At 41.6% G+C, this 13233-nt stretch overlaps 1 protein-coding gene across 1 annotated transcript in view; it reads right to left on the reverse strand.

Annotated features, from left to right (window-relative positions):
• The window catches only part of VGLL4 (vestigial like family member 4), a 79440-nt gene extending 66842 nt beyond the window's left edge, over positions 1 to 12598 (reverse strand). Inside the window, exons 1-2 of the mRNA XM_021409689.1 lie at positions 12562 to 12598; positions 5889 to 5965 (exon numbers count right to left, since the gene is read on the reverse strand). Of these exons, the coding sequence (XP_021265364.1) occupies positions 5889 to 5952 (64 nt within the window). The 5' untranslated portion in view covers positions 5953 to 5965; positions 12562 to 12598. The remainder of the gene's footprint in view (positions 1 to 5888; positions 5966 to 12561) is intronic.

Consider the following 13233-nt stretch of genomic DNA (forward strand, 5'->3'; position numbering starts at 1 on the left):
GGCTAACAAATCACTTCACAGCTTGCTAAATAAGAATCATTTCTCCTTTTAGGCTTACGGATGATAGACATTTCTGTAGGGGCACTGTTTATAACTACGTTAAAGATTTGTCATGAGAATTATACAAGTAAGTTCATTTTTGGTTCGACAGCAAAAGAGGGACATTTGTAAGTAAATCATTTGTGGGTTGACTTCTTGGGGGAGAAAATACATTCCCTGCAGCCTGAAGCAAAACATCATTTTTGTTTTTTTTTTTTAATGGCAACACAATAAATGAATTAGTTAAATATCCCTGGATAACTGACTCTATCCTCCTTTTATTTCATTAGCCGTTAACTAGGACACGCACAGGGGGACTGGGAAAACCCACGTTCAGATCTCTCATCTTTCAAGTCAGAATCTCAAGGGCAAGCTGTAAATAAAGTCTGGGTTATCAGCAAGGGAAGAGAGAATACCAAACATGCTCATTAAGAACTTAGATCTATTTCTGTTTACAGCAGAACTGTAAATACAATCATTTCGCTGAAGACTGTACAACAGAAAAAGGAGACGACAACCTCAATTTTAACACCACAATCCTCATAAAGGAATCGTCCTCACAACTGTAATATGGTTTTAACGTATTTTCTGTACAAAGCCGATATATTTAAATAAAGTCATCCTTTGATTTCAGCATAAGGTCTTTAAGTCAGAAATGAACACAATGCTTTCCGAATCCTCCTTCCTTAAACACCGACTTTTAATTTGCCTACAGAAAAACCCACTTCCTTATTTGCCTGCTTGCATAAACAAAACGAAGAATCGTTACATTGCACCAAAGACATCCTCTTTCCCAAAAAGTCCTGCTTTGCCATCTGGACAATGAGTAACAGTCACTCCAGAATGTATGGCATCTGGTGGATAGAACCTGAGCAACGGGAGGGACAGCGTGCCTACTGGCAAGAGCCAACCAGGAAGTTGGAAAGCATTCCTACTTGTAACGTTTTCTGACTCAAGGATAAAATGTTGCAATAACTACAAACGCAATCAAGTCAGAGAAAGGACAGACTACAGAAAACAGACCAAATCCAAAGTATTTCTGAATCATTCTAACTCTTTTCTCTCTAATTCTGCCCTAAATGACAGTGCACTAGTTTTTCATGTGAGACACAGCATGTGTCCAAGCACGCCCTGATTCTCTGTGTTCTTACAGATGTGGAAAGAACATCCTGGGAAAGCACCCTGCATTTCACCACTCAGCCTGCAGTACTCCTCACTAAGGAAGAACTCGGTTAGTGTGTTAATGAAATAAAACAATCCACTACATGAAGAATGGCCAGGCTTTCACAAGCTAGTATATTCTGCCTAGTGGTAAAAAATCCCCCCATTTGCCTCAATCACCTGCCATTAAAAAAAAAAAAAAAAACCAGAAAAAAACCACAATGACTGAATAATTTTCCCCATCTTTTTTCCCCAAATGCAGACAATAACAAATATGTAGTTCTGTAGAATAGACCAAACTGAGCACAAAGTCCCAGATATCCTGTTTCAGAGACTACAGTCATTTGGAAGCATGTGCATTGACAAGTTCCACATGGTTGTGTATGTGCTATCATGCTTAACAATATGGTATTCACTCAGCTGCAGTTTTCAGAGCAGTGGTTGGTATCTGATGACAAATTCCATTCTAGTAAGAAGATTCTTTTCCCTCTCTGTGCCAAACAACATTTAAAGAGATAGCGTTTCGGTAAACATAATTCCCTCGGAGGCAATGCCACCAATCACTGCAAACATTTTATCACCAGTTAGGTAGAAGGGATTCAGAAAGAAAAGACTTCTTGTCTGGCTGACATCGCTCGCAACACTGAGCAGCCCGTTTCTGCCCAAGCCACACCAGCTCAGAAAACATCTGCTATGCTGAAGGATGCTACAGCATGTTTATCAACTGTAGGCAGATAACGTCTTCAAAACGTTTTTAAAATTAATTTTAAAAAATATCTTTAGACACTTTGTTCCCGAAGGCATTACCATCACTCCACTGACTATGCTAATGGTGTTCTACTGCTATTAAAATACATCTAGGCGCCAGGCAGACAACAGCCCCATTTTCCAGCCTATTTAACAAGTTGAAAACGTAGCGCTACTCATTCTTTATTTCCTTCCTACAATAATCTTTGAGGGGAAATAAAGGGTGAAGTTTTGTGGAGATAAGAGTATGGGGGGGGAGTGAGGGGGAAGCACATCGAGCAACAAGTTTTCCCTTTTAACACTCCTAATTTCAAGAAAACCCTAAAAATGATGAAATGGCCTGATGTCATTCCACAGAAAGCTCCTCTCTGAACATATTAAGGACAGCTATAAAGTGTCTTTGGAAACAGCAGAAGGTCAGGAGTTCAGCAATTTGAGTATTTTATGAAAAAAGAAAAAGAACGATTAACTGATATTTAAAACACAGAAATATTAATATTTTCCTAGTCTATATGGTTCATAAATAAAAAAGCAGATTACTATGCATGTCATTACTCACCGTGTTTTATTATTTAAGGCTTTTGGTATTCATGCAGCAACAACAGATGACTCAGGCTGCATTTCAATGATGGAACCACATATGTTTTTCCATCACACTACTACCAAACAGAAACATCACACTCCCATGCTTCTCTTCCTTTCAGTGCTAGCAGATGAGTTATGCCACAAATTCTGCTCCAAAACTAACAGGACTCCTTCTTTCCCCGTCACTGATTAAACATTAAGTAAATGACTAACTGACAAACCTGGTTTTAACACCTTCAATAGCTGTTGAGGGATTACAAACATAAATACTACTGCTTAGGAATCAGATTTTCCTCCGGAAAGCTTAAGTTTCTTTTTTGCTAAGCACAACAGATAAGCTCTGACCACGAGAACAGTTTCAAATTCATAAAAACTATCCATCGCTTCATTGCAAAATAGATTAGGGCTGGGATTTTAAAGCACAGTAATTTTTCTATACTAGGCAGACCAACTATAAAGTCTAGCTTAGTTATTTGAAATTGATTAAATTAAGCCACATAAACAGAACTACTGCCAAGGAATAACAGTCATCACAGGCAAGAAGTGCAGAATAGCAATTCCAGGCTTACATGTAGAAAAAAGATATCACATGCAACTCCACCACATGTTCAAGAAGCATGGCTTGATCAAAGATCATCCTTCTTTTAAATGCAGTCCTCTATTATAGGGTTTCAAAATGTAAACGAAGACTCAGTTGTTATGGAATCGGTGCAACATACTGGAATGCAAAGCTATTACCCTGGACTTCCTTGTGCCATTTATTAGCTGTTTCCAAATCTTTCATTTCCTTGTGGAAGCATATTGTCTTCCATTTGCCAAAAACAGACTTTCCACTACATTATCCTGAGAGCACAAGAAGCAGCATGTTTTTTCTCTCCTCCATTCCCATATTCATGAACTGGAATTGCTCACTGGAAGGAAGTATAAACAACATGATACAGGACCAACGCTCAGTGTTCGCAATGCATTCTGTGAGTGCACGCTCTCATTAGCTTCTTCCCTCAATACTTTTTTCAATAACAACATTTTGCTTTTATATCACTCTTTATAATTGAAAGACCAGTTCTCAAAATCCTTATTTTTACATAAGATAAATGCAAAATAATACTTCCCAAGGTTTGAACATCTGCTGACATAATCATGGGAGGGAAAACTGTATTTCCAGTAATTCATTACTAAAATATTACCATCTCAAACTGTGGTCTTCTAAAATTAGCCAACTTCCTCCTGAAAATATGAAAGATCAATACAATTCCAGTAAGAGTGGTTTACAGAAAGAACAGAAGAGCAGCATCAAAAATCTCACAGTAAACTTGACTTCTGCATCTCTACAGTAATCAACATTTGATAAGGTTCCTAGCTCTGATAACATTAAAAAGACAGCATGCATACACAGGCCTTACAGATGTTCCCTTCATATAAAGCCTGGTTAACAAAGCTTGGGGGGGAAAAAAAAGCACCACACAGCAAAACCTTACAAATGCCACTTACAGATGAAGAGTTGCACATTACCTCCTCTGGAACAGCTGCTCATAAACAGCACCAACTTCCTACATCCCTTCCCTACTGGCAGTTCAGTGATTAGTGACAAGACTTCAAGCGACAAATTAGCTCTTTGCAAATCTTATAGATATAAGATTTATATATATATATTTACCTTAGATATATATATATATTTACCTTATTATACCTTATATATATATATTTACCTTAGATGACCATAACCACATTTACAAGAAGATTTATTGATTCATTGGAACCTAACCGCTCGTTCCTTCGGGGTATCCTCATGTCAGGAAAGCACAGCACTTCAGTTCTTTTGTCTCCATTCAACAAAAAATAAAATTTCAAACACAAAATGTATACAAGGGACATCACGAATTGTCCAGTAGACAAACTTCTGTTCCAGCACAAAAATAAAAGACTCTGGGTAAGACACTAATATTTTTATTACTCCACATCGTGATTGGAATATTAGCAACTACATAGAATTCAGAACGGGATATACAGATATAGAGGAGAGCCACTGCTAAAACTGCAGAGTGGAATGCCAGGCACTTCACTGGAAAGCTCAAGGAAGATTGCTGAATTCGGGCCTAAGACTAACTTCAGCCTCTTAGTATCCATTCCGCAACACAAAGCAAACAACACTCGCTGGTACAATTTCCACAAGTCAACACACAAAGAAGTTGAAGTTCAGCAGTTGGTCTGGGCTACTTATTTCTTCCTTCTAGCAGCTTTTCATACAATAGCATGACTTGTGCACAGCAACGGGACAAACTCAGAGACAATCTAAGTTAGAAGCTGCAGAGTGGCATAAATCTAATTAAGTCTAAGCAGTAAAACTAAAGGAATGTAAATTAGAACCAGATACATATCAGCTTCCTCACATGCAAGTTGCACTAAATCAGACTTCCTCTGGATTCTCTAAACCCAGCCCAACATTCCTACCCCACAAACTCAAAAATCAAATTCAAACTAGAGTACTTAGGCAGTAGGTAACCAAAAAATGTGCTTCAAACTTAAGAAAACTGATAACGTGTACTAAAAATATGTGAGGGCTACTCCAAAAGCTGGAATACCATTTTTCTAGTTAGCATCTATTCAGGTCGATAGCCAAGAAACGTACACTGTTCAGAAAAAAAACTGAAAAACAAAGTTATTACTAACACTCCATTCTAAAAAGTACAACTGAAAATTGCCAGAAATGAAAACATTCTGCTGGCGCTGGCTAACACACCTTAGACATTTAATGTGAATGCTAAGAGAAGTGAAAATGTTACCCAAATGGTTGGCAGTACGTTACTCCATTGCTGCAATTGACATTCACCAAGCTAACATCCTGTACTCATCATTTACTAGCACTGAAACGAAAACGAAGTGCTCATTACTAATTGTAACAGTCTACCTCTTAGTTTTTATGAGCTGGAAAGGAGTCTTTGCCCATCCATCCATGCACACCCAGTTACGTGTTCTTATAAGAGAACAGGCCTAACTGATAACATTGAGGAGTGCGACTTCTCCAATCCTCCTTAGTTTGACAGCAGCTCCACTACAATTTTTTTGTCTACTAGCAATGCAAAAGTAATTGGGAAAAGTTGGGCACCTTGCTATAGATGGCTAAGTACATTTTTTAAAATAATAGGAGTTATCGTCTTGCATACTAAGCAATTTAAATGCAATATGTTGTTTTTGCATTTGAGGAAGACCATGTTTTAACGGCTTCTAAAGACATCTTCCTACATGTCTTAGATTCAATAAGCTGCAAAAATGAGCAAAGCCAACTCCTAGGCTAATATATAGTGCAAACATAAATATCTGGATCCAACAAATAGAGAACTAAGTTTCAGACTTACGCTTCTCGTCATCAGCATGTACTAGAGAGGCTGCTCTTGATAAAACATCCAATGGAGTCTCCATTCCTCTCTGGATCCTGGAAAATTCAGAGAGGAGGTCTTGAATTTTACAATGCTTTAGCAGTACACAGTTATTTGGTCGTTAAATTACGAATGCTAGAAATCCTATCATCTTGCCTGCTGTATGTTTTAAGGTTTTCTTCCTTTCCATACGCCTTCCTTCCATTGAGACAGCTACATGAGACAATGTCCAAAGATGCAACTCACCTGAAGTGGACAGCTGGCCTAATTACCCACATCAGCTTAAGACTGCTTTAGACCCATAACCTTCAATAATTTTGCCCCCCATATTCTCCTATGCCCAAAGTGAAGTTAACTAAAGCTTGTAAGCTATTAAGACACTTTCTTAATTCATGAATGTACATTCAAGCCTTCAGCATGCATCTGTATGCCACAGACAGAAAACTAACTCATATAATCATCATCACACCTCAGTAACTTCTTGCCCCTGTTCCTTCCCTATACAACTCATATTATTCCCAAACTGAAAAAATTAACCCCATCCCATAACAACGTACCTTTTAGGAACTTACTAAGCAACAGTCCCTCACACAAAAGGAAAAGTTAACAAAGTTTAAATAAGTCCCACAGAAATGGCTTCAAAACTGGAAAGTTTCCTACATGAGAAGATGCGAAAGTGAAAGTAAGGAAGAGAGTAGCACATTGTCAAGATGCTTTCATTGAAAGGCCAACAACTTACATCTGTTTTAAAAGAGGACAACAGCAGAGACAGAACTGCTAGGAAAACAGAGGAAGAGAGACAACCCTAGGCTGCTAACAATTTCTTTGTTGTTTTTTTTCCTCCCCAAAGCTTGTATGCTAGTCTGTCATAAGAACTGCTCACTGCAACTTTCTCTTTTTTGTCCAAATCACACTGAAAAGTAAGAAGAGAGAAAGAGGAGAAAAAGGAAATCTCAAACACATGTATATGGGCTTAACAACAAGCACATGTTTGGGAAGCCATTTCTTTGACTTTGTGCTACAAATAATGAACCTCACTATCCTCCCTCCCTCTTCCTAAATAAAGTCAAAGCCTCTAAAACTAATCAAAGATTTTAGAGCATAAGATAAAGAATTCTTAGGTACTTCTAAGTTTCCATATTTTTTTTTTCCAAAAAAGAATTAAATCCAGTCTTGCTTCCACAGAACTGCCAAGAAGAATTGAGAAACTTGCAATAACTAAGAATCACGCTCAAGGATAAGGACACATTCTTCCTTGCTGTCAGAATCAGCTGCTGCTCAGGAACAGTACTTCAACTCAGAAAGACCAGTCAGCTCTTTTCTTTAAAGGCAGTATGGGCAGGAAACACATTTTAGAAAATAAGATCTTAGACTCTGATTTTACAAAGTCTGTCTTTACTAAATATTTCTTTATAACCTTTTCAGCCTCTCCCTCTTCCAAATCAAAGCAAACAGTATTCAATAAGGAAATCTCCATCACTGCACTCTGATCTCTTAGCCCGTGATGTTTGGTTCGTTTCTCCTTTTTATTTTCCAGGGACTTTAAAATAGCACCACTTTATTTCCCTCTGACTGTTGATTACTGACCCTCTCACACAATCTCTTCTAACAAAGCAAAAGCTCAGCTGGAAGCAAAGATGACAACGCTCCTGATCAGATGAGGCAGCTACACCAAACTGACGGCTATCTCATGACTTAGCACTATCCAGCTTTGTCCTACATTTCAAAAGAACGCTGAGTCTTTTGGTCAATTTTTTAGAAAAACTCTTGGTAAAGAATAACGCAAAGGGTATTTTAATGTCTTTCACTGAAAACAAATTTTCTATTTGCCGCTTTCCTCAAGTTTTTCATCAATTTTCAAATAATGAGAGCTTTCCAGAAGATGCTCATAGTGAGACAGTTAGCTGGTGACAGAAGTCCACTTTGAGAGAAGGAAACAGAAACCAAGTCTGAATTCTCTGCAGGAAATTAGACACTTTAAGAACAACTTCAGTAAAATTGTCCTCAATATAGTTTTGTAGCTCTGCATGCTCTTGAAAGTTCACATCATGGAGAGTTGCAGAAGTGTTTCGCTAACAGTTAATGCCTTGTGAAGAACGTTGTGCCTGTTCAAGAGCTTCTTTGAAGGGATGCTGCTAATACAGCCATCTGCAAATGCCAGGCTGTGATTCCACATATGCTGTGATTTTTCAAAGATGCTGCACAGATTTACAGCTATAGAAAGTACCTTCAAGGAGCTGAAAACTCCCAGGCTATTTTTCAAACAGTATGAAATAACCCTCCATCCCTAAATTAAGCCAACAACTCGGGGACAGCAGTTCAGAAAAGAAACAAAGGTTGCCTACGAGAACGAGAGGAGAATCTTCCCTTAGTGGTTCAAAGCTTGAAATCCTCATTTATCTCAGAAAGAACAGCAACTGCTGCTTGTACTCAAACAGCCTTCAGAGGACAGCCCTGTCATTCTCCTAAGCAGTCACATTTCAGAACTGAAAGTTCAATTCCCAGGGCTTTGATAAAAGCGTTAACTCCCTGTTACACTAAAACTTCTCTAAGCAGCAGAAACAAACCTAAACCTAAACTTAAACCGCAGTATTGTAGGCTATGTGCTAACTGGTGTATATCCAGGTCTCAAAAGGGAAACCAAGTGACTAGCAAGATGCAAGTATACAAACTTTACTTCCTCTGGCTAGCCTTGATTTAAACACTATGGAAACAGTTTAATTCTTGGTTTAAGTCTCTTAATTGTAACAAAATCTTAACTGTTCAAAGCAAGGGGAGCTAAAACTACTTTCACAAGAGCTTAAGATATTTTTATCTGCAGTAATTTCAATTATATCGATCACTGCTTCTACTCAGTATTTCCCTAGTCTGTCATCTCACCTGCACAGCAGCAGAGAAACATTCTGAAAAGTAGCAAAGACATAGAATGTAAAATCATACTGAAGAGATGTTTAGTAACTTATCTGCTGTTCAGACACCATCTCCACGACACTGACTCACCAGTACTTCAAGAACATAACGCCTGTCACTTCAATGAAACAACACATTATTTTGCCCCTTCTTTTCAAGCTCCTACAAATGGCACACACAGGTACACTCAGCTTAGCAAGTGCCTGTTAACATTTTTGAAGAGTATAGCAACAGAAAAATCAAATCTTTTAAAAACGAACCATTAAGTGTTTTCGTGGATTTATACGCTACCCTCTAAGAATCAGGGAAAGAACACGGGGGAAAAATCTTAAACCTGCCTGTTTGAAACTTAAACAAACAAGCAATAGGGAAACCAAAGACAAACTGCAGGCTGGACAACAGGACATTCATGCAATCCCACAGAAGTTATTATTCACGGCAGGGTATGCCAGCAAAGATTTCCAAAAAGAGACAAATTTTTTTATCTGTTTAAAGAAAAAAGGAATAGTGAAGGAACAGAAAGGAATGAAAATTAGAAAAGATAATGTTTGCAGCAGCAATCAGCATGGAGTTATGATGGCTTTTGGCTTGAAGGGATCTTAACTAGTAACCAAAGCAACAAGGTAGAATCAGGGACAGGGATACATTCAGGGGTGAGGACAAAAGGTCTGCACACAGACATGCTGTGCAGATAAAAAAATAAGTAGAGTGTAGACATAGTTTGGACATGAAGATTTAAAGGGAGGTCACCCTCAAAAGAATTGTTGGATCACAGGTCTGACTGACACACAGAACAGCAGAGCAGTCAACAGCTCTTGCAAACAAGTTAACAAAAAACTTCTGAAAGCAAACAATACTACGAGGTCTCCTTCAAACTTGCTGAGTGTGAACTAGAGAGAGACATCTGCATGGTGCCAAGGAGAGTGAAAAGCTGAACTTTTCCACGATGTAGAGAAAAAAATGGTACTTGAATTCACGTGTCTGGTGAAATTACTGAGATGAAGTTGGAGGGAGAGAAGTGGATTAATAAACAAAGTCTTTTATAACAACAAAAAGTGAGACAAAAACAAGACACTCCAGGAACAATGAGGGAGCGAGGATGAAAGTGAAGGAAGTGTAGATCATCAGAAGTATAAGGAAAATATGATTAATTGAAGAGCACGGACAAACAGGTCAAAAGCATCTGACACCTAGAAAGATGCAGGCAAAGCGCTTACTAGTCAAATGTCATGATCCCAAGCCGCTAGAGAAAGAGGGGTATTTCAGTTGACTTCAAAGAAGGAAAGCGCAACTGAAGAGGAAATCCAGACACAACTTATCAGCACAATTGAAAAAGCTGCAGAGGAAAGGAATATAATGCAATAATTTGTTGAAAACCAAGTCAAGAGCTTTTATTTTTTCAGATAGGAGAGAGTAAAGCATATTTGCACTGTGAATGAGGCTAATGATAAGCATGCTGTATTCAATATATGTCCTCAAAAGCTACAGCATGTTTAAATTCCTTCAGCTGCACCTACACCACAGCTTCTATTGGGGGATACATAATTCCTGTGTTGAGATACCCATACAAAACGTTAACTGGTAAGCATTAAGTTTAGACAGAGTTCCGATCTTCTTTCTACATTTACAACAGTAAAATCTTCACAGTGAGTTCCAGCTACTTGATCAGAGCAATCATCAAAGTACCACTTATTTTTAATGTGTTTATTTAGTATCTTGGGTTCTTACTGTGCTTGTTTTGTATGTAGAAAGTATGAAGAGCTAAATCTCCAAAGACAAACAACTTAATGATTTAACTTTTCACATATAAAATTATAAGCTTAAAGCAAAACCTTGGCATTTAACATCATGTTTTTTGTTTTCTTGATATGCAAATCCTCTTTAACATGGAAGCATTCTAAAAAAGAAAACTATTAAGAACGGTATTTGAATTAAAAGCTAACAAGCATAAGAAATCAAACATGGAAAAGTCTAACTTGACCACGTCTTGTACCTAGGAGATCATTCAGTCCATCACGTCACAAATTCTGATACAAAAACAGCGCACAACATCTAAACATAGGAAAACCATAGGAAAAACATCCAGCAGCACCGCTGGGTGCTCAGCACTTACAGAACCAGCCTAATGGGTACTCCAAGGTGAGCGTAAAAGCTCACTGCTGGCACTCACAGCACTGAGTCATAACTGAGCAGGGATGAGGAAGGCCAGCAACACAGCATCCAAAACGCCCTGTCCCCATTCCCCACAGTGGGGCCGTTCCACAGCAATTGTTCAGCTCAGTGGTTTTCCAAAAAAAAAGAACCCAACACAATACAAACGTACAGTGTAGATGCTCCCAAACTCTACCAAGATGGGCTAGACCTGGCGGCCATTTATGACTTGCAGTGGTTTTTGTAGGTACAGCCTGATATCAAATATCGTGATGGTATCAACCAGAAAAAATAAACAAATTTAAAAAAGCAAAATCAGAAATACCCTTAAGAGTAGGCATACGGTAAAATACAAATAAAGAACCAGAAGTATTTTTAGAAAAGCCTTAAAAATGCTCATGTATTACTATGGCAGTAGGGACAGATTACTGCCAGATCTCATTCAGTTCTAGAAATAAGAATTCTTAATATCACTGCACAGAGAATGTTACTGGGATTTCACTGCTTGCTGATTGCTCCTCTTAAACAACTCTTCAGAAAAGTTATACCATGGGAAGAACATGGAGCTCATGACAGATTACTTTGTGTTGGTTTAATTAAAAAATTCCCATCGTTTCTTACTCCTGATAATCCTGCAGTAGCAGTGTGAAAGGAACGTGAGCTGCCTTCACGTCTTCTCTCACGTCAGTGGAAATGGCTGTTACATTCCCATTTGGTGCACTTTCAGAAAAGAGGTGCACAGGTGTCACCTGCTGTCAGTCTGGCTCCGAAAATTAATTACTTCTGGTTATATCTGGGAAACATAAACTCAGCCTGACTGAGGAGACTAAATTTGCACCGCTAAAGACTCTACAAACAGAATATACTAGACGCAGAGTGAAAAAGCTTTAACGGTGCCCTTAGGACTCATTCTGCAAGATTTACACCACAGGACCCTCTGCTGCCGGTGGAATTCCCAAAGAAAAATACACTCTATTGAAGCCAAGGTGTGAATTTAAGATGGCAGTCGAAATACTCCTTTGTTGGTCCCGGTGCTGTGAAACAGGCTTCCAGACAGAAACTTAAGGCGACTTATCTCCCAGCAGCCAGCTTCAGCACCTTCTGCTGCGACGGCGCAGCGTGGCGGGCCCTGAGGTGGCCGTGAGGGCACTCCGCAGACAGGAGGAGCCTGAGGGCACGGCACGGCCGCCACCGCTCGCCTGAGGCAGGACCCAACCCCGCCGCCCGCGGAGAAAGCCGCCCCTCCGCCACGGCTCCAGGCCCCGCGTTACCCGGGGCAGCGCGCACCTCCCCTCCCCGTCCCGCCGAGGCGGCGGCGCCGCGACCGCTCCTCACAGCCCGCCGCCCCGCCAACCGCGCGGGCTGCCCCCGCCGCATCGACGCGCGCTCGGGCGCCCGGCCCGGGAAAAGTCCCGCAGAGCCGGGAGTTTCCCGGCGCCGTCAGGGCGGCGGCGCTCCTCCTGTCAGCGGCCGCGGGGCCGAGCCGTCCGCCCGCCGGCACTCCCCTCGGCGCCCCGGGGCCCGCCGCCCTCGCGGGCACCTGTCCCTCCCGCCTCCCAGCTTCCGCCCCGCCGCGGCCGGGCTCACTCACCAGCGTGCTCTCGGGCGGGCGGGAGGCGGCGTGGCCGCGGGGCCGGGCGGGCGGCGGAGCGCGGAGGCGGCGGAGGGCCGCTTGTTTACTCCCGGGCCGGGGCGGCGAGCCCGGGAGCGGAGCGGAGCAGGCGCCGCTGGCCCCGGCGCCGCTCGCTGCACGGGCCCGGGGAGGAATCCCAGGAATGATGGAATTCTGCTGCTAGCAGGTGGGGAGAGCGGGGCGGCCCCATTGGCCGGGCCGGGCTATGAGGTCAGCATAATTAGGGTAATGAGGCGCTGACATCATATCCTCGCAGGTAGGAGAGCGCGGCGCGGGCGGCGAGGAGGAAGCGGAGCCGCGGACAGGCCCCGCCCGCCCGGAGCGCAGCCCGGCCCCCAGCGCGGCTGCGGGAGGCGCGGGGCGGGGCAGCGCCCGCGGGCTTCGCTTGGTGCCGCGGGAGCCGCGCGGGGACGGCGGGAGAGCAGGTAGCGAGCAGCGCCCTGCCTGCAAGAGCGATTCGGGGACTGTGGGAAAACGGCGTTTCTCTGGAGAACAAAGCAAAGCAATCTTAAAAGCAAATGCAGCACACGCCTTTGGAATGAAAGCGTTCTATCGTTCAGCAGCTGAGAAAGTGGCTCACCAGCCCATCATTTCAGTGCAAGGAGCGAAAAGCAGCTTTTTCAGGCTCTG

This window comes from Numida meleagris, chromosome 11 (genome assembly GCF_002078875.1).
Source record: "Numida meleagris isolate 19003 breed g44 Domestic line chromosome 11, NumMel1.0, whole genome shotgun sequence".
Lineage (NCBI taxonomy): Eukaryota > Metazoa > Chordata > Aves > Galliformes > Numididae > Numida > Numida meleagris.